At 45.9% G+C, this 21,693-nt stretch overlaps 1 protein-coding gene across 1 annotated transcript in view; it reads left to right on the top strand.

Annotated features, from left to right (window-relative positions):
* The window catches only part of SREBF2 (sterol regulatory element binding transcription factor 2), a 58,812-nt gene that overhangs the window by 11,890 nt on the left and 25,229 nt on the right, over positions 1-21,693 (top strand). The window contains exons 2-9 of the mRNA XM_046645928.1: positions 12,726-13,169; positions 14,175-14,356; positions 15,066-15,212; positions 16,717-16,938; positions 17,929-18,043; positions 18,253-18,434; positions 19,987-20,179; positions 20,805-20,986. Coding sequence (XP_046501884.1) covers positions 12,726-13,169; positions 14,175-14,356; positions 15,066-15,212; positions 16,717-16,938; positions 17,929-18,043; positions 18,253-18,434; positions 19,987-20,179; positions 20,805-20,986 — 1,667 coding nt within the window. The remainder of the gene's footprint in view (positions 1-12,725; positions 13,170-14,174; positions 14,357-15,065; positions 15,213-16,716; positions 16,939-17,928; positions 18,044-18,252; positions 18,435-19,986; positions 20,180-20,804; positions 20,987-21,693) is intronic.

The following is a 21,693-nucleotide window of genomic DNA, read 5'->3' as shown; positions in this document are numbered from 1 at the left end:
CTGTGAGGTTGGGGGGTGGGAAGGGAACCAACACTCTGGAGTCCTTGCTCTGTGCCGAGTCCCACGCAAGGCACTCAGGATCCTTCAGCTCCCAGCACCATAGTACACAGCATACGCAGGCGCTGGGTGGATGTTTGTAGCGTGATTTAATAAGCTGCTTTGCAAGTATTTTGTTTTTAGTCTTAGAGAGATTTGGAGGTGTGGTAGTGAGTGGAAGGATAGAATGATGGGTCGTTGGAGTCTTTCATTTTTGCCTGAATGGTTTAAGGACTGAAAAAGGTTGAGATCCCCTGCTATGGAGACTCTGCCCCCAGGAGGAGGACAATTCAGGCGAAGTGGCTTGTGCTAGACTTTGTTGACACCCCGTCACCGGGCATTGTGAAAGACGAGACCCTCGTCTTACAGAACAAGATCGTGCAGGATCGGTTCCTTGGAGTCTCACTCTCTGCGTCTTGCTCACCTTTCAGTCTCTTGTTCCAGGAGAGTGAAACAGAGAACAGTCCCGTGCAGGGCGGGAGCAGACGAAGAGCTGGGAATTACAGGAAGACCTGGATGACACACCTTTCCTTCCTGAGCTTGGGGTGTTTTCTCATTCTTGAATGAGGCACTTACTGAGCATCTGCCTGCTGCCAGGCTCTGTTTGGTGACATCCATACAATAATAGAACCAAAACGCCTGTACAGTGTGGTGGCTGAGAGCTTGGCTTTAAATCCTCACTCCACCAGCTGCTGATTGGGACGCTGGACAAGTTACTTAACTTCTCTGTGCCTCATTTTTCTTGCCTGTGAAGTGGAGGTGATAGTGGCATCTACCTCAAAGTGTTGTGGAGATTAAATGAGGAAATCTGTGCAAAGCGCTTAACACGGTTGCTGACATACAGTGAGAGCTCAGTAAATAACAATTCCTATACTATTTTTATTATTACTACTGCTCATTGGCTTGAGTTTTTTCTTCTTAATTGTTGTTCTCAGAGTCTAGCCTGGACCCCTTTCTAAGATTAGGCATTCATTTAAAAGTAATAAATGGAATAAGATGGGCAGCCTTTAAAACGTAGGGTGCCAACAATCTGATGCCTCTAATTTGGAGTTAGGTAAGGATTGGAGGCCTGGCTTCCCTGGCTGGGACACAGAGTGAGGCTCTTGCACAGGTGGGGACTTTTGGTGTGGCATTTGGTTGTTGACTGCAGTGTTCTAGAGCCCAGCCACAGTGAGGGACTCCAGAGAGGAAGCACCCCAGTGTGGTTGTTGGACCGCTCCTGGAGCAGGGTGCTTCCGCAAAGAGCACCAGGCTCGGAAGAGGGAGAAGGAGGTTCCTACCTCAGTCTGCCACTTGCTTACCCGCCTGCCTGAGTCTTTGGACTTGGACTTGTTTCTTCCTGTTTAACAACTACCACCACCATCACTTTTCAAGCACTTATTATGCACCAGGCACTGTTAATAATACGAATATTAACTCATCTAAATGAGTGCTTGAAACAGCTACTTCACAGGGTGATTTGAAGATTATATAACACAGTGTGTGAAAGTGCTAGCAAGATGTTAAAAGCAAAAACAGCTGGGTGACAGTGCTAATGAAGTTCTTTTCCAATAAAAATCATGTTTACATTTTGCATATAAATTTACCATGTACTCACACACAGACATGAGATAAATAGTAGTAAAAATCAACAACAAAAGCTTTTTTTTTTTTTGAGGAATATTAGCCCTGAGCTAACATCTGCTGTCAGTCCACCTCTTTTTGCTGAGGAAGACTGGCCCTGAGCTAATATCCATGCCCATCTTCCTCTACTTTATATGTGGGACGCCTACCACAGCATGGCTTGCTAAGCAGTGCCATGTCCGCACCTGGGATCTGAACCGGTGAACCCCGGGCTGCCAAAGGGGAACGTGCGCACTTAACCGCTGTGCCACCGGGCTGGCCCCAACAAAGCTTTTTATGCATCATATTCCAGCAGATTCCTCTTGCAGTTTGCACCTCTTTTCACCCTAATGCTTAACACCCATCCCTGGCAGATGTTTATACAGGGTTTCTCCACCAGAACTTATGCCTCTTGAAGGCGGTTAATTTTGTGTCTGGCACACAGTAGGCTAAGTTAACGTTTGTTGAATACATGACTTAAGGGATGTGTCTTTATTGATTTGTTCTTTATTTTTATTTTTTATTTCATTTTATTTATTTATTTTTTTTAAAGATTTTATTTTTTTTTCCTTTTTCTCCCCAAAGCCCCCCAGTACATAGTTGTATATTCTTCGTTGTGGGTCCTTCTAGTTGTGGCATGTGGGACGCTGCCTCAGCGTGGCTTGATGAGCAGTGCCATGTCCGCACCCAGGATTCGAACCAACGAAACACTGGGCCGCCTGCAGCGAAGCGCGCGAACTTAACCACTCGGCCATGGGGCCAGCCCCTTTTTTATTTTATTTTTTTAAAGATTTTATTTTTCCTTTTTTCTCCCCAAAGCCCCCCAGTACATAGTTGTATATTTTTAGTTGTGGGTCCTTCTAGTTGTGGCATGTGGGATGCCGCCTCAGCATGGCTTGATGAGCTGTGCCGTGTCCACGCCCAGGATCCGAACCGGTGAAACCCTGGGCCTCCGATGCAGAGTGGGTGAACTTAACCACTCAGGCACGGGGCCGGCCCCTGTTCTTTATTTTTAAAAAGAGACAGAGACTGTTCTAGAAAGGAGCATTTTCTCAGGGCAGAAGGTCTCATTTGGAGAATAATTTAATAATTTGGATAGGAAGCTGTATTTGCAAAATACACACAGCCAATATCTCTCCCCTATTCCCCTGACGAGTCAGTTAGATGGGTGCTTACCCTGAGATTAGTCTTCTGTTAGCGTTGAATTTAATATTGGAAGAATGCCTTGGATTACGTAAGTGCCCCCCTCCACACACACCCCCAGATTCTCCTTACTTTATCGTTATCCCAGGTCTGTCTTGCATCTTTCTCCCAAGTTGTGATGAGCATAAACGTAAAATCCAAGAAGTGTTTGTTTTATAGGGGAAATTGGTGTGCATAGAGGAGAAACTCAGACAAACCTAAATACAAATCTAAATTCAAATCTCGGCTCAGTCCCTTAGGAGCCTGTGTTAGGGGCTTGGGCAAGCTATTTAATTCCTTTGAACCTTCTTTTTCTCACTTGTGAAGCAGAATAACAATACTGGTCTCAGGATTGATGTAAAGTATACTAAGTAGGGATTGGTGGTAGCTCTAATTACATTGTCCAATAGACTCAATATGAAATGAATTTAATTTCAGTCGTAACCACCTTTTTTACATTTAAGTAAAATATAAATATGATTTCTAATTAGAAAAGTTTATTAGCTTTGTCACTGAGTTGTTTTTGCTTTTAAACATCAATAGTATGACCATTGGCTCTCTCTCTCTCTTTTTTGTTTTTGGTGAGGAAGATTGGCCCTGTAGGTCCACGCCCAAGATCTGAGCCCATAAACCCTGGGCTGCCAAAGAGGAGCATGCAAACTTAACCACTACGCCACTGGGCCGGCCCTGTCCACTGGTTTTTATTCAAAGGTTAAACTGGACTCTAACCTGGAGATGTTCCCCTTTTCAAATTTGTTATGTTAAAAAAAAAAAGCTATGAAAGAGTCAAATACATTTTATTATGTGTTGGACATATTCCTATATATTAATATATTTCCCATCAGAACCTGGATTATTCCCATATTTACAAGTAAAGAAACTGAGTCTCAGGGAGAGTCATTAGAATTTTTCCAAGGGCAGAACAGCCATTACATTTCTAGATTCACGGTCCGGTCTGGCTGGTTCTGTAGCCAGTTCTTCTTTAGCCAGTTCTCTTCAAATTTAAATTTGGGAATTCCCATTCTGCTTGGCCTTCCAGTTAGTTCTTGGTTTAGCTTTTTCACATCCCGCTTTCCTCCATTAGTCTGATTCTTTGCCACACTTCCTTCACACAGTCCTAGAGGTGGACTGTTTCCTGGTGCTAATCATTTTTTAGCGCCTCATACACAACCAGAACTTTTCTTTAATCGATTTTCAGAAGGTTCTCTTCATCAGCTAATGAAGTCATTGGAGTTTTAATTTCAGCTATTCTGATATTCTCCTCCCAGGTCAAAATTTAGCCCTGGTTTTTGCTCAGAATGATTCCTAATGAGTTCATAAAATTATGGGCCTCTGGGCAGGCCAGCAGGCCCCCTGTACAAGCCAGAGTGGGCAACTGCTGAGCTGGAGGGGCTCCCCTTACTAGGGTATTGTTGGATGACTTGCTGTGGTTTTCTTTCTTTAATAAGGAGAAAGACCAAGTTCACTACCATGAGCTACAGAACCCTTCATAATTTGGCCCTGACTACCTGCCCAGCCTGGTGCCCTGCCAGTCACCTGTTCTCTTCAGTGGCCCACCATGCAGCTCTTTGCCTCTGAGTTTTGGCTTATGAGATTCCCTGAGCCTAGAAAGCATCTTGCATCCCAATCAGCCTTCAATCCAGCTCCCTCAGGAAGCTGCTCTCCTGCTGGAGTCAGGGATTTTATCACATTCCCTGCGTCCTCCTTGTCTGCTATGACAATCACCACAGATGGTATTGTGTTACTTTACTTAATTCTTTGAGGTCAAGGGGTATTTTGCCATCTCTGTGGGTCAGCACACAGTGGATGCTCAACACGCTTAAATCCTTTTGCATTTGTATGCCTACTTCACCAAAAGTGGAAGCTTTACAGAAGTTGCATAGACTTGTCCAGATTTTCCAGGATAATCTAAATGTCAAAAATATCTTGTCCCGTTGTGAGGTGATGTGTCCCTTCCAGTTTTGGTTCGGAAAACATGATTGCCAGTTTTATAGATTGCATGAAAGTTGCTTTGGAATCATTTCAGTGAAGTAATGCCAGGTTTTTTAACTATCAGAGTCCTTAGTGCTTGGAGAGGTACAGAGGAATGGAAGATTTTGTTCATGAGCTTATGGAGCACAAGATACAAGAAAAGCATTTAAAAATATAACTTACTGTGTGTAATGTGGCAAAATAAAATTTTTAAAAAGTTAAAAACATACTAATATATCATCAGCATATGTCAAAGGTTTTTTTTAAGATTTTTAATGCGAAAACCAGCAGAATGACAAAGCTGGATCCAAGGAGAGTGCAAGAAACTGATACTTGCATAGCAGGAAAACAAATTTAGGAATAAGATTGCAAATTTAGATGCAAAACTAGTTAATTCCTACAGGGCAATAAAAACAAAGCCTTTGAGATTATCTTTTTTACCAGACAGAAATCATCTGCAACTTATCAATTTTTTACAAGTTAACATCTGACTTTACAGAATGTGGGCCTAATCAGTAGTAAATAGAAAGTCAAACAAATTTCTGTTTCCATAGAGCATCAGATGACCTTAAGGTGGGCAGGTTAGACAGTGCTGTAGTATTTTTGCCTTGTTTTCAAGTTTTGGGTGATTTTTCTTAACAAATAAGTCATCCAGGTTCAGGAGCTAAAAGATGGCTGGATCTGAGGTGAAAAAGAGTCCTTGGTGAAGATAATTTTAAGGTGTTTTGAAATGGAATTGTGAAATTCAGAAAGGAAGAAGGTGGTAAGAAGCAGAAAAGGTGAGGCATGGCAATTGCATTCAGAGAAAGCTTCCCCACCCTCCAAAGGCATTTGCCAAAAAGGGAGTGGGTGTTTTTCTGGGGTGGATGATGAGCTCAGTTGAGTGGGAAGTGAAATCCCTTGGAGTAGGAGGGAGCAATTGGTAGGAGGCTTTGAAGCTCATGTTTAAGAAATTTGATTTGGGAGGGCTGGCCCCATGGCCGAGTGGTGAGGTTCGCTTGCTCTGCTTTGGTGGCCCAGGGTTTTGACGGTTCGGATCCTGGGCGCGGACATGGCACCGCTCATCAAGCCATGCTGAGGCGGCGTCCCACATGCCACAACTAGAAGGACCCACAACTAAAAATATACAACTATGTACCGGGGATGCTTTGGGGAGAAAAAGGAAAAATAAAATCTTTAAAAAAAAAAAGAGAGAGAAATTTGATTTGATTTGATTTGAAAGACTATTGGACCAACAAGATACTCAGAGAAGATGATTGTCACTGGGTAGGAGGCTGTGGCTGAAATCAAGGCCGAGTGTGGAAGTGGAGCAAAGGGAGAACTCAGTGATACCACAGGAGACCTGCCAGAAATTCATAGTGAACTTAGAGCAGAGGAAAGAAGAAAGAGCAATTGAAGGTGGTGCTGAAGATCACTGTCCTGGTTGAAACTCTGAGAGCTGGCCCAGGTCCCCTGCTGTGTTGGACCAGAGAAGCCAGGACTGGCCAGCCAAGCTGGGGCCTTCTGAGGCTGCCCCTGACACCCACCCGGAGCAGGTGGGGACAGATCAGACCAGAAGACCATTTGAAAATGACTTTGGCTTCTCTTTGTGCTTTCTTTTTCTCCTGATTTTTACGTTTTATGTAATATTTAATGTACGCAAGGGAATATATGACACATTTGTGTATGTTATGAGACACAAACATTTGAGAACTCCCACCTCCCCACCCAAATTTCCTTTGTGGTTTCTTTTCCAGTAACAGGAGCTCACTGATGCCTAACTTAAAATAGAGGATGCCTGAGTCATCACTAGTTTGCCATCCTGTGTCATTCCGCACCTCCTCCAGATTCCCTTTCCCCAGGAAGGTGACCCAGAACCCCCTTGAAGTACACGAGGCTGTCCCTGTGCTCGAGCTAACCAAATGAAGGTGCCGCCTGGTGTTTGAGTGGAGTGATTTTAGGCACCAATTTGCCTGTTACAACTCTTCCTACACTTCTTATGTTATTGCTTGCATTTCAGGGCTTCTGAGTTGAAGGGTGTGGTTGACAGCCCCAGATCCTTAACTGCTCCTCTGGGTGACTTGAATGGGGGTATTGATATTTTAGGTCCTGAGAAAGCAGTAGAGGTCACAAATAGCAGAATGGTGGAGAAATGAAAAGTTATCTCCTTATTGACCTTCATGTTTGATACTGGTCTACATTTGATTTTTAAAAATTATTTTAATATTTTTTTCATTATTAGAAAAAACATCCTAGGAGGGGAGTTAGCATCATCAGCTTGTAAGCAGGACACTTGTTGCTCAAAGATACTTGTTGGGAGTTAGATTTTGTGGTTACCTCCCTCACCCCCTCTAGTTGTGGTCCATCTCATTCCCAGCGGCCTACACACATCACACACCGTGCTTATTTCTGTGTTCTTAAGTTTGTTGGGCAGCTCTAATTTGGAAGATAAGTCAACAAAAGTAAATGAAGAAAGTTTAGGTGAATATCCTTATTATCTTGGAGATTAGGGACTTTTAAAGTGTAACACAAAACCATGTAATTCCACTACACAATGTTAAGCTTTGTGTACAGTCAGTTCTGCTGTAATGCAATGTGTGCATTCCTAAAAGTCACTGCACTGTGCAAAATCATGCAATAAAAACCACAGGGCTTATGGGGAAAATGGGATTAGGATCACAACTCTCAAAAACCTCAGAGGTGATGAAAAAAGAAAATAAATAAGTAAAAAGACTTTTAAAAAAAGATAAGAACCTCATAAAACAGTTTTACAGGTGTTAAGTGCCTAAGAAATATATAAATACCACAATAAATATGGTACTTTACCTTGAAAAAGACCTGAGGTTTGCTTGTGGAATTGGACATTGAAAGGTTATAGCCTGTGAGTTATTGTGAAGTGATGGAAGGAGGGCTCCCTAAAGTCGAATGGAAAGTTCTGACCCGAGATGTGGATGGATAATGGTTTATAACACATGCAGAAACTCAGCGAAGCTGTTAGATGTTTGGGGTGTGTGTGTACGTGCCCTTTGTGTATTCCTATGTGGCTCATTTCAGCATTTTCTAGTGTTTCTCTCATGCATAAGTAAACACAAAATTCATGTTATGCTCAAATTGTTTCCTAATATATCCAATGCATTGGAACAAATTTGCATTTTCAAAACAAGACTCAAAGCAAAACTGACTGTCAAAAAAACACTGAATAACATGTGCCGGCTAATACTAAGTGCCACGCAACATGCTGTTGATTCTGTGGGAATTCTCTTGAACAACCCTGTGAGTTCAGTATAATTGTTAGCCACATTTTATAGATGAGAAAACTGTGGTTCAGAGAGGTAAAACTTGCCGCATGTTACAAGGTTAGCACATGGTCACTCTTTTTATTTTATTTTTTTAAAGCTTGGCATCTGAGCTAAGATATGTTGCCAATCTTTTTTTTTTCTTCTCTCTTTTGTCATCTTCTTCTCCCCAAGCCTCTAGTAATAGCTGTAGATTCTAGTTGTGGGTCCTTCTGGTTGTGGCATGTGGGATACCGTCTCAGCATGGCCTGATGAACAGTGCCATGTCCACACCCAGGATCCGAACCAGCGAACCCTGGGCTGCTGAAGCAGAGCATGTGAACTTAACCACTCGGCCACAGGGCCGGCCCCCATGGTAACTCTTAAATCACCATGTTGTTCTTTTTCCTGAACAAATTAAAAGAGAAATAACAAAGTGGGGCATATATTTGCAAATATATAAGAAAGAACAAATGTCCATAATATATGAACATTTTCAAATCATTAAAAAGAGACAAATAGCTCAATAGAAAAATAGGCAAAGGTCAAGAGCAGGCAGTTTACAAAGGAAGAAATACAATGGCCAATAAAATTGGGGGAGACATTCAGCCTTAATTAGTACTCTTTCATGCAAGTCAAAACAATTAGATATTGTTTTTTCCCACTATCTGATGGGCAGAAATAGATGTGTGGAAATGCTGGCAGGCGCATAATAGATTGTTATAACCTTTCCAAAGCACCTGGCCTTTGACCCAGCCATCCAACTTCCAGAAATTTATCCTAAGACAATAATCCAATAAGTGGGAAAAGATTTTTCTAAGAGTTGTTACTAGTGCTGAAAAATTGAAAACACCCATCCATCATCACTAAGTGGTTAAATTCTAGTGCATCAATACAATACAGTACTGTGGGGCTCTCAGAAAGGATAACGTTACATCCAGAATGGCTGGCACTGAACTCTTCATGTTTTATTAAGCAAAAGAAACAGAGTACCAAATAGCATCTTCAGTGTAATCCCATTTTTGTAAAACCATTTGCATATGTGTGCATTGCTTGTGTGTGCAAGCAAGCCTTGTATAGAAGGAGTCTGGAAGGACACACATCAAGACACTGACAGTGCATGTCTCAGGGAGGTAGAATTGCTGGATGATTTTTGATTTTTATTTTTTTCATTTACCTTTTTTCTAAATTTTTCTGTAGTGAATCTGTTACTTTTCTGATTTAAAGAAGAAAATTACTTTAAAACATTGCCTAACACAAGGTGCATAGTAAATACAAAATATAAGAGTAAATGACCTTTGTAAAATAGTTCTCCCAGCACCTAACAGGGCTAGGTAACAAACGCCCACTACAGGATTGTTGACTGACTGACTGACTGACTGACTGGCTACAGTTTGGAGACACTGTTACTCTATTTGGGGCACAGATTCCTTCTTCCTGGCCAGAATTACTCCAACCGGATTTCAGGCTACCTCATTCTCAGGTTGATGCCACTAGGCTGAGCTGGGCAAAGTGATTTATGTTACCTCTAGGTCACAAGCTTCATAAAGTACATGTGAACTTGAGATCTCTTTGGATGAGGCCCTGGTTGAGCTACAATGCACAAGTGACAGCCCGAGCCTCTAATTTTGGTTACGTGATTTTAAAGAGACCAACACCCAGATATAGTTTCCTGGGACCCAGCTTACTTTATTAAGCAACTTAACCCTTAGTTTAAGAAGCAGCTAAAAAAACGAGAGTGTGGCTTGGGTGGGGGAGGGTGACCGCCAGGAGCACCTCTGCGAGGTGAGTGTGGGTTTGCAGGCCTTGAAGGTGGCCTGCCCATCTCCAAAGAGGGCCTGTCTGGCCCTCAGCTTTGGGGGCCACAGCTCATCATGCAGGCACTGGAATTTCTTTTCAAAGCTTCATGAAAGCTGTGCCTCCTCCCAGGCCTCCCTCTCCTCGGTTTCTGGGCTCCCTGTGGAAATGAGAGCCTGTATAATCACAGCACACGAACGATTGGAACAGGGAACAGCAAGGAGACGTTAGGATGCTCCCCTGGGGTGTAGCTCGGTTTCACAGAGCAAAACTGCGCCTGGGGTAGGCCTCCTGTGTCTCCTTCTCCAGGCCTCGTTCCCGTTGGTGGGGCCTCCCCCTCTCTGTCACTACAGACCAGATGGGGTCCCGGGGAGGCCCTGTGCACCCTGCTGGAGCAGTGGCTCAAAGAGCCTCTTCCCATTACTTCTGCCTTCGAGTGCTCCGTGTTGATGGGCCCCTCTACGCCACTCAGCCCAGTGCCCATCTGCCTGGCTGCAGATGGCTCCAGTAGAGCTTGACATGTGTGAGTTGAAAAGGATTTTTTTTACTTTAAACATTCCTATCCCATCTGCCTACACACTCTTAACCTGCTTTGTGACCTCTGCAGGTTACTTCACCACACCAGCCCACGTCTTCCCCAAGGTCTTGAAGAGCTCTCGACCGGGATGAGAGAAGTGGAGCCAAGTGCTCTGTGTAGTAGGTGCTCCCGAAGCACCACTGATAGGGACCTTTACAAGGGTCTGCCCCTCACCAGGCACTTGCATAAATTATTGTATTAATCCCCACAACCAAGAAGCCAAGTGAATATCCTTAAGGCAGCCTTTGGTGGTGAGGAAACCGCGGTTAGAGAGAAGTGACTTGCCCACCTTCACACAGCTGGTTAGGTGGACCCCTTGAGACCCACCTAGTGCCAAAGCCTGTGCCCGTCTTCCAGGCCTCTGGCCTCTTTGGCTTTCTACCCTCCTTAGCTTTCCATGGATTAAAACAATCAGCCAGGGAGTGACATTCTTTTGGCTCACAAAGCAGACCTCTCTGTTGATTCCCCAGAGTTGGGATTTTATGAGAAAAGCTCAACAAATTATTAGGTTTCTCTTAATCATTTTCTTAAAGCTTTTCATAATCTTGAGTTGTACTTGGAACGTGTCAGCTCTAAATTGTGTTTTGTTTACATTTTTTGCTGAGTTTGAGGACATTTCTTAGTTTAATCATCTACCAGGAATTGGAATTGATTGGTACAACTTACAGTATCTGTGGCAATCTGCCCGATTCTTCCTCCTGTATACAACAGGTTGAGTGGGGTCAGAGCAGAGTGTTGAGGTGTTGGGAAATACTACTATTACATTGTCATTTAATCCTCTGAGATGCTGTTTTGGCAGCAGGTTGAACTAACTGGACACTTGCAGTGCTGAACTGCTAAACTCCAGTTATCCTGTATGGAGGTCACACTAGAAACCCCCAGTAGCTTTCTGCTTGCCTAACATCAGGCTCTTCGTAGCCCAGACCCCCCCCCCCCCCCCCCCCCCCCCCCCCCCCCCAGCACACACACTGTTAGAGGCCTGGGAGGGACTTGCTGGTGGAGGTTTGGGAATGAATGGAGATGGTGTTTTTGCTTTTTTGTTTTGGTGACCACATCAGAGCATTGTGTGGCCTTGAGTGTTTGGAAGGGAGGGTGCCACAGTTCAGGAACAAGCAGTAGCTTCCTGGGAATGCATTGGAGAGGAAAGAGGAGGGAATGCGGACAGTGTGGAGAATTGTAGATCTGAAAACCCCTGGGACGAAGCTCAGGCTCCAGACTCCTCATGGGGGCCAGCCCTATGAGGAGGAAGGAGTCAAGGCATTACGTCATGGGTTAAGTTGAGTTTTGGTAAATCTTTGGGAGGATGAACAGGGGAAGAGTCTCTGGACACAGGCTTGAGGCTCTTTGGGCCGGGTATTTGGGGGTCCCAGGTACTTGGAGCGTGATCTAGAAGGGAGGCATGGTCTCTAAGTGGATATCCCCTTGGCCTTACAGACTCGGTGCCCAAAGGGAAGGGACACAACCAGAGGAGGGTCAGAGTGGGCCCTCTAAAGCATGGAGTCCAGGGCCCAGGTTGCTCTGCGTGACCTTCTGGCAGTGAGTGCACTGTGGTGCAGTAGCAGAACACAAAGCTGGGAGGTGGAGAACTGATTCTAATCCTGGCTGTGCTCTGATGAGCTGTGTGACCTTGGCCAAGTTATTTCCCTGTTCTGGACTTTATGGATGGTTTTTCCATCCATTCCACCTCTAAAGATCCATGGGTCAGGGGCCATCAACTTCATCATCCTTGTGTAGTCCTGAGGGTACCAACAGTGCCCAGGACTATGCCCATCTTGGAGAGAAGGCCAGAGCCTGCCTGTGGTGAGGAGCGAAGGCTGCCTGGGGTGAAGGAGAGTTAGGGTCTGGCACAGCTTTGCAGCTGTTCTGTTCTGCCATGGGAGCAGTGCTGAGACTGAAGGTGTCCTCTGAGCTCTAAAGCCTTAGGACAATGACTACCCACTTTCTGCCCCAGTGTCCCCAACTGTAGAATGAGACCAGCAGTACTCTCCAGAAGCAACACTCACCTAGCACAGAGGTAGCTCCTATTAGGCCTGATACAAACAATCAGCAAAGTGGGAGAAAGGGCCTGGAGGTGGGATGAGGAGGAAAAAGAACATCAACTGATGAAGTCCTGTCCTGTCATCCCTTGGTTGGTCATCTTGGTCCAGGTGATTCCCCATACAAGAGGGAGATGAGGGTTTCCTAACCCATTTCTGATATAGTCTTAGGAAAGCCATTGGATTTTCATGCCTCAGTTTCTAAGCAAATTTGAAAGTTAATATATTTTTTGGATGGCAATAAAATGACTCCTTTTCATTTGTTCACAGAGATGCTGCAGTTTGTCAGCAATCAAGTGGGAGAATTCCCCGACTTGTTCTCAGAGCAGCTGTGCAGCTCCTTCTCTGGCAGTGGTGGTAGTGGCAACAGCAGCAGCAACAGTGGCGGGGGCAGCGGTGGCAGTGGTGGCGGAGCTGGGGACCCCTCGATGCAGCGGTCCTTCAGCCAGGTCCCATTACCTTCCTTCTCTCCCTCAGCTGCCTCCCCCCAGACTCCAGCCCTGCAGGTCAAGGTTCCCCCCACTACTGTTCCCACGGTTCCCACTCCGCCGAGGGCAACTCCTGTTCTTCAGCCCCGCCCCCAGCCCCAGCCCCAGCCTCAAGCTCAGCTGCAGCAGCAGACAGTAATGATCACCCCGACATTCAGCACCGCTCCCCAGACAAGGATCATCCAGCAGCCTTTGATATACCAGAATGCAGCTACCAGCTTTCAAGGTGATTCAGAAGTCAGATATGATAGTGACTGGTTGGTTCAAAAGTTTATGTGACAATTTGCAGACATTTCTGAGGTAGACTGTAAATAGTTCTGTCCTCTTTGGGAATGACAGAATCTATCAGTTTGGTCTCATCTAAGGGAGTTTTTGGTAACTAGCAGTAAGAACAGTGGTGCAGGAATGGTTCACTTTCTGCCTCTTCAAATACCTTAATATCTACTTTGCCTGCTTCAAGGATGCTTGGTCAAAGGTTCCAGCAAGCATAGCAGATGCAGGGCTGTCCTGGTAACTAGAGCAGGAGGCATGAATAAAATTAGTCTTGACACTTACCCTGGGCACCTATAGACTGAGAACCATTCACTCAACAAACATCTCCCAAGGATCCACTACGGAGAAGAATATGACTTTTAACATAGGTGCTACATCTGTGAATAGCAAGCCTCATATTCAGCCCTCGGTGTGTGTCGAGTGAATGGCTGTCTGTGTTGTGCTGCGTCTGTTCCAGTGCCTTTTCATCAAATTTCCCTCTGACCCTGTGGGGAACCCTGGGCAGGATTAGTGTTGCTTTGAATATCAAAGCATCTGACAGTTCTTCAATGGGCTTGGAGGATTTGGGAGCGGGGAGAGGCATCAAGACTAAAAGCTGAGACAGTCATCCTAAAGTACACTTGCCCTCCATTTCGTGGGAGGAAATGAAGCCCCAGGGAGTTGTTGGTTCCTAACATCTGTCAGTTCCCTTGCTAGGGTTAGTCATTTGCTGGTTAGCTTCCCTCACCACCCCAGCACCCAGAGTAATAAAATAATTTGTACTCATTCCCTCAGAAATTGATGCAGCCCTGATGGGATGTTCTCCTTATCTAGACCAGCTCGTAAATGGCTGTGCATGTCTTCCTCAGCAGCAGGTGGGCGTGGGGATCATGAGGCGCTCCGTCCTCGGTTATTGCTGCAGCTACGGTGACAGAATGCATTCTTCATCCGTGTGACTTTTTTCTCCTCTTCTCCCAAGTCCTTCAGCCTCAAGTCCAAAGCCTAGTGACATCCTCCCAGATGCAGCCAGTCACCATCCAGCAGCAGGTGCAGACGGTGCAGGCCCAGAGGGTGCTGACGCAGACGGCCAATGGCACGCTGCAGACCCTCGCCCCGGCCACGGTGCAGACAGTTGCTGCGCCCCAGGTGCAGCAGGTCCCGGTAGGTGGCTGGCAAGGATTCAGGGAGGCATTAGTTGGGGCTGTCGGCTGGTCCTCGGTTGAAGAGGTGGTCTACAAACTAGGGCAGGTAGGGGCACCTGGACCCTGAGAGGCACCAGTGAGCTGGTGTCTAGACCTGGCTGAGATCGCATTTGTAGATGTACGCTAGCTCTCACATAGACCTAGTAAATGCGGGTTATTAACTCGTTTACACATAGAACGGGTATAAAACTAGAAAGAAATGTGTCAGAGTGTTTTTAAGTCATGTATCGTAGTGGGCTATATTTTCTTACTAATGAACTAATTTATCTTTAAAAAGTAATCCAGGTTTATCATTGTTGCTTCTCAGCCATGTTCCTGGCTTTCCTGAATCTGTCCAAAATCAGACCTCTCTCCCTCTGCCATCCACCCCAAGCCATGCCTGCTCTGCCCCTGCTAGGCCACTGGCACTGCTCTCCTTGAAGCCTTTCATCCTTAAAACCAAGACCCTCTTTAGCTATAGTCACTTTCTCCCTCTCAACCCAGTATTTGAACTGTACAAATTAGCCAGCTTTTGAAATGGCTTCTAGGAGATTTCCTGTTTTTTGATTCTCACTTTCATGAAAATTTTATTTTCTCATTCTCTCTTGGAGGGTCGATGCTATAAGAAGCTAATGCAAAATAGAAAAATAATGCTACCTGCCTTTTCTTTGCCTTCCTTCTCCATCCAGGTCCTGGTACAGCCTCAGATCATCAAGACTGATTCCCTTGTTCTGACCACATTGAAGACAGATGGCAGCCCTGTCATGGCTGCAGTCCAGAACCCTGCCCTCACTGCCCTCACCACCCCCATCCAGACAGCCGCCCTTCAAGTACCAGTAAGAGCTACCTTCCCCCCTGCCCTCTTCACCCACCCTCCTCCTCCTTTCTTGGAGGTGTCAGGCCTCAGAGATGTTAACAAAGCCTCTACATACTGAGTAGGTGCAAAGCTCTATGGAGTGTATCAAATTGCAAATGTTCCCCCCTTTTAGTTTTTTTTTTCCCTTTGAGAAGTACCACCAATGCATGTTATATGGAAGTACGAGGGTCTATGAGGGAGACAGAGGTACAGTAGAGGAGCCCCAGTTCCTGGGCAACAGCTCCACACAGGACCATCCCCTTCTTAGGTCCTTCTGATGGAGGTTTGCCTTCTGAAGGACCCTAGGCCCGTCAGGCGTGGGGGGCTCCGAGGTGAGGGACATGGGAGGCATCCATCCTTCAGTTGTAGAGTCTCAGCCACTTTCAGCGTCTCGTGGAAGAGAGTCTAACAGAGTAAAAGATAATCAAAATTCAAAAGTAGGCTTTATTCATAAAAGCCAAGAACTGGAAACAATCCAAATGTTCCTCCAAAAGAACTCTGATACGTGACAACTACGTGGCTGAACTTCAAAAATAGTGTATTGACCAAAAGATGCCTATCACAAAAGAGTTCATGCTGAAGATTCCATTTATATGAAGTTCAAGAAGAGGCAAAACTAAGCTGTGGTAATAGAAGTCAGAGCAGTGATTACAGAGTGGGGAAGGGGCCGGCAGTGCTGGGAGGAGGCATGAGGAAGTTTCTGAGGGCACAGAGATGGTCTGTCTGGGTCTGGGTTATCTTGGTTACACACATTATATACACACGTAAAAATTCATCAAACTGTACACTTAAAATGTGTTTTTTATTATATATGAATTATTTCTTGATGGCTGTGGAAGTTAGCAGCTTTTTATTTGTTTGTTGACCATTTGGCTATTGAGACCATTTACTGAAGAAAATAAAACTAAAATTAGTACAAATAGAAACAGAGAAGGGAAAGCAGAGTTGAGGGGAGAAAAAAGAGGGAGCTTGTATGGTTCGTCTATTTATTTAATAAAATGGCCCTGATTGAGTGTCACCTCTGCCCCCGAGCCTTTTGATGGCCAAATTGTATGGGGAAATGTAGTAAGTTACTTCACTGCTATGTGAGAGGAGAAAATGTGTCATACACCGGGAGAAATTTTTCCTTAGGGCCAGAGGCTGTAGTGCGCTTTGTGTGAGCTCAGAGGTGGTTACTGGATTGACAGCAAAGCAGACTTTGCTTTGTCTTGTTTCTGGCACCCCTACATCAAAGGTTAAGACATATTTATCCACATTAGTCTTATTGCGGTGTGATTTATCAGCGTTGATTCTGAAAGGGGCAGGTAACTGAGATATTGTGGCTCCTAAGGCTTCTTGACTTAACTATCCCAGGAACGGTGTCAGACCACACGAAGTGTTGCCAGGAAATGCTGTGTGTCCAAGGCTAGAAGGTGTGGCTTGTGAGGTTGCTTTACTCAGACTAACCAAGGGGTCATTCTGCCCTGTGTCTGTGCCTGTTCTAGACTCTGGTGGGCAGCAGTGGAACCATTCTGACCACAATGCCTGTGATGATGGGACAAGAAAAAGTGCCCATTAAGCAGGTCCCCGGGGGAGTGAAGCAGCTGGAGCCCCCCAAAGAAGGAGAAAGGCGGACGACACACAACATCATTGAGAAGCGGTATCGCTCCTCCATCAATGACAAAATCATTGAGTTGAAGGATCTGGTCATGGGGACGGATGCCAAAGTAGGTGGCAAGCAAAATGGTGTTTGGTGCCCTGCCATCTCCCCTCTACCTATCTTTGCCATAGGAATTTAGGGAAGACCCAGGCCCAAGCAGAGTGAATTCAAGAAGAGTTAGAGGTGCTTTCTTATTAAAGCATCTTGGTGTTTTTCAAGATTGTAAAATATTAACTAACATAAGGGGACTGTTGGGGATTAGTAAGGCAGTGCCCTGTCTGGACCTTGGACTCTGCTCTGCAGTGATCGTAGACCCTAGCGTCACGAGCAGAGAGATGCTTGCCACTCACCAGGGGCCAGGTACACAATTGTGTGTGCCGTGGAGTCAGCTGATGGCATTGCTGGCATATATTTAATTGTGTTCAGGAGTGGCTAGCAATATTTTTACCTTTTAAGGAAGAGAGAAAATGACGATTGGGTCTTTGACCACCAGTGAACAGAGAAATTGATTTTGCATATATTTCTGGTGTTTCTGTGAATGTGTCTTCTGGCACATAGGAGATTTTACCTGTTATCCGTTTGTCTTCACCTCTATTTTGAAACAAAATTTCATATTCCCTGTAGCCTACAAATCTGAGAGGTACTAGTATGCCTTTGCTGAAGATAACCATCCAGCAATGCTCTGGGTTTTGTTTGTCATTTGTTTTCCTTAAAGTTTGTTTTGATGCTAGGATTATTATAGGACGTAGAAGTAATATTTAATATTTATTTACTGTCGCTATGTACCAGGCCAGGGGCTAAGCTCTTTACACATATAATCTCATTTAGTCTTCACTGCAAGCCTATGATCCATAGACCGTCATTATCTCCACTTCACAGAGTAGGAAAGTGAAGTTCAGAGAGATCAAGTAACTTGCCCTGGGTAGCACAGCTAATCAGTGGGAGAGCACCTCCTACTCCAGAGCCATGCTTTCACTCCATGAGCTCTCGGCCTCTGCTCTCTTCGCTGTGCAGCCTGCACTGATACACTGTTTTTTTCACCTGTCTTCCTTCCCAGATGCACAAGTCTGGCGTTCTGAGGAAGGCCATTGATTACATCAAATACTTGCAACAGGTCAATCATAAACTGCGCCAGGAGAACATGGTGCTGAAGCTGGCAAATCAGAAAAACAGTGAGTGTGCTCATTGAGAAAAGGGTCATCAGCCTTCTGGTTGTAGGAGAAGTCCTGGCTGGGCACTGGGGAGGGCCCACTGATGTGTATGAGGTGCCTTCTGGGGTGAAGCAGGAGCAGGGACCATGCGCCTCCCGGCCCAGCCCAGCCCCAGCCCAGGTGGGGCTCTTTGAAAACAGACTGTTTGCCAGGTGGGGTTTTCTTTGCAGAGTTCCTGAAAGGCATCGACCTAGGCAGCCTGGTGGACAATGATGTGGACTTGAAGATCGATGACTTTAATCAGAATGTCCTTCTGATGTCCCCTCCGGCCTCTGACTCAGGGTCCCAGGCCGGCTTCTCCCCCTACTCCATCGACTCTGAGCCAGGAAGTCCTCTGTTGGATGATGCAAAGGTATGAGGTTTCGAAAGCCCCCGACCCCTAGAATCTCTCCCATCTCCCCTAAGTTAATAGTGGGGAGGCTGCAGACAGGGGGCCAGGCCAGGTGTTCAGAGGGCCTGTTTGCAGGAACAGGAATTCTGTGAAATTAGCCCGGTCTTTGAGAATAAAGAAAGAAGACAGCCCTCCTATTTCCCCCACAGAGTCAGTTTAACTGGTTACATGTAGTCTGGTTTAACTGGTCCTTGCTGAAAGGGCTCATGAGAGAGGAATGAGGGCCAGATCCAGATCCAGAACGAGAACACAGCAGCTGTCCTGTGGGTGCTGGGAGCTGCTGGAGGCGCCTCGTTACTTCCTGCCGCCTGTAATGGGCCTGGCAAGACGACTTTGTGAGGCTGATGGTTGATCTAGGACAAGGCTGCCTCTGGGTCCTCTTCTGAAAATGGTTACAGTTTGCAGTCTAACAAATAACATTCCAAGCAAGGGCCTTTAATGGCGGAAGAAAGCCCCTGGCAATTGTTGTTTAATGGAATTAGTTAAAAGAGGCTCGAGCCTAAGGATCTGCCTGGGAACCTGTGGAGACCACTGGGTTCTGCACTGTATTTTGACATTGGCGGTTTCTGACTCTGAAAGCATAAAGTTCCCTTCTAGCGTATATTTCTGACCAAACTGTTTATTGTATCGTGTACTTAATTTTACTAAGGAAGCTCTATTTTTGAAATATTTCCTGAATGTGATTCTGTTTGGTAACAAAAGGCCATATGACATATATATTGTATTAGGTAGGTGTCTGAATCATCAGAAATATTCAAATGGTCTTAAAATCTTGAAAAGGAGTGGTGTGGTGTGTACACGCTGGACTCTGGGGAGATTCGGCTTCAGCCCCCCTCCCTTGCTGCTCCTCTAGGCTTTCCAGGCAGGCGGGCTCTGCTTCCAATTCTCCCTCTGTGAAATGGGGGAGGAAAAAAAGCCATGTTATGGTTTTAGAACAGGCAATCCCCTTTAGATAGATCCACACTGAAGGTGGTTTTTAACCAGCTCTATTGAGGTATAATTTATATGTGATAAAATACTCCTATTTTACAATATCATACAGTCCTGTCATACAGAACGATGAGTTTTAACAAGTGTATACACTTATGTAATCGTCACTCAAGAAGCTCCTTCGTATACCTTTGCAGGAAGTTCACACACCCCTCTCCAGCCTCAGACAACTTCTAATCTGCTTTCTGTCGCTTTAGATTAATTTTGCCTGTTGTAGAATTACGTAGAAACAGAATCGTGTGGTGTGTTTCTTTGTGATAGAGCTCTGTTCTGAAAGCAGATCTTGTCCACCTTTGCTCCTGGGACGTGTTCTTTCCCCAGGCGACAGGTGAGTGAGTGCACCGGTGTTTGAGTAGCGGTCGGAGAGTTGTGGACGTCTTAGATCCCTCCTGGCTTCATTTCTGCCTGACTGAGTGATCTTGAATGTAAATCTCATAATCTGTTTCCCAAAATATATAATAAAAGTAAAATACTGTAAAAACCCGCGCAGTATTCATTCTAATCTTGCGCCCCTGTTTTGAAGGTCAAAGATGAGCCGGACTCTCCTCCCGTAGCCCTGGGCATGGTGGACCGCTCTCGCATTCTGCTGTGTGTCCTCACCTTCCTGTGCCTCTCCTTTAACCCCCTGACTGCCCTGCTGCAATGGGGAGGGGCCCACGACTCTGACCAGCACTCGTACTCAGGCTCTGGTCGCAGCGTCCTGTCACTTGAGTCAGGTAGGTGGGGGGGCCCTCCTGCCACCTGGGCATGGGTAGACTGCTGTGGCAAGAGAAGGGCCCTGTGTGCAAACTGCTCGGCTTGTCCACCAAGTCCCAAAGGGCTTTGTAGTAAGCCCCCACCTGCTGGTAGGCGTCTGATAGGGACTGGCATAAATCGCATTTTGTAAGTAACAAGGCAAACCCAAGTTTAGTCAGAAAAGGCAAAACAAATCAGGACCCTGCATTGCTGTAACTATGGGGGGTGGGGTGGGGTGACAGTGGATGGTGTACCCATTTGAAGGAGGATGTGGTTCTTTTGCCTGAGTCATGAAACCAATGGCCTAACCACCCATTGCCTAACAAAGCTTTTTGTGGCCCTCAGCTCCACAGTGACAAGGGCTACCGGTTCCTGTTTAGGCTGTAGCATTGTCCATGATTTGCCCGTACTGCTGATTATTCCTATCCTAGGCACTTAGACATTGTTATTAAATGAAGCAAGCTTGTTATGGGCCTTTTCTTCTGCAAATGAGGTAGAAGGCTCTTCCCTGACACAATGCCAAGGGTCAGTCAGGTACCCTGTAGTCTCCCAGGGCTGCTCCAGGAGGCGCTTCCTCACAGGCTCAGCTGAGACACTGCTCTTTAGGTTCTGGGGGCTGGTTTGACTGGATGATGCCAACACTTCTCTTATGGCTGGTAAATGGTGTGATTGTCCTGAGCGTCTTTGTGAAGCTGCTGGTCCACGGGGAGCCAGTGATCCGGCCGCATTCACGCTCCTCAGTCACCTTCTGGAGGCACCGGAAGCAGGCAGACCTGGACCTTGCCAGGGTAAGTTCTGCTGTCTGCCTTTCCCCTTCCTCTCCAAGGCTCAGCTGATAGTTCAGCAACTTAGACTGAATACCCCAGTGTATAGTCCTGTGGTCAGTGCCTATGGGGGTGAGAGGAGGAAGGGACCCCGCCCCTAACAGTCACAGGGCAGCAGAGCAGAGGGCGCCTATGCATAAATAATTCCATGGACACAAGATGACCTGCAGTCTGTAGTGTGACAGAGGAAGAATAAAGTGCTGTAAGAGTTTGGGGCTGAAGAGAGGCGTTCTGGCTGAGGGAATCTGGGGCTTAAGCAGAGCAGTCAAGGGCCGGAGGGACCTTCCAAGCAAAGAAGAAGGCATGAATAGATGGGCTGCTTGGGAACTAGCAAGTAGTTGGATATGTCTGGAGTATAGGCTATGTCAGGGAATGATGAGGGGTAAGGCTGGCAGTGCACCTAGGGCGGAAATTGGAGAAGTCTTTGATAGTGACTGATTTGGGGTTTTTTTCCCTATTCTCTGGAGAACCAGGAAGATTTTTGAGCAGGAAAATTAGCTGAGCGTTTTCTTTTGAAATCAACAAAAGAGAGTTCATGGGAAGGATTCTGGGGCAACTCACAGCATTGAAGGAAGAGTTAAACATCCATGTCTCGGGAGGAACAAGAACCAGAACACTCCTCAGCAGCAGTCAACCATGGACCTCTCTCCCCTGCTGCAAGCAGCAGTGCC

Source organism: Equus quagga, chromosome 19 (assembly GCF_021613505.1).
Source record: "Equus quagga isolate Etosha38 chromosome 19, UCLA_HA_Equagga_1.0, whole genome shotgun sequence".
Classification (NCBI taxonomy): Eukaryota; Metazoa; Chordata; class Mammalia; order Perissodactyla; family Equidae; genus Equus; species Equus quagga.
This window is presented reverse-complemented; position numbering and strand designations above follow the sequence as displayed.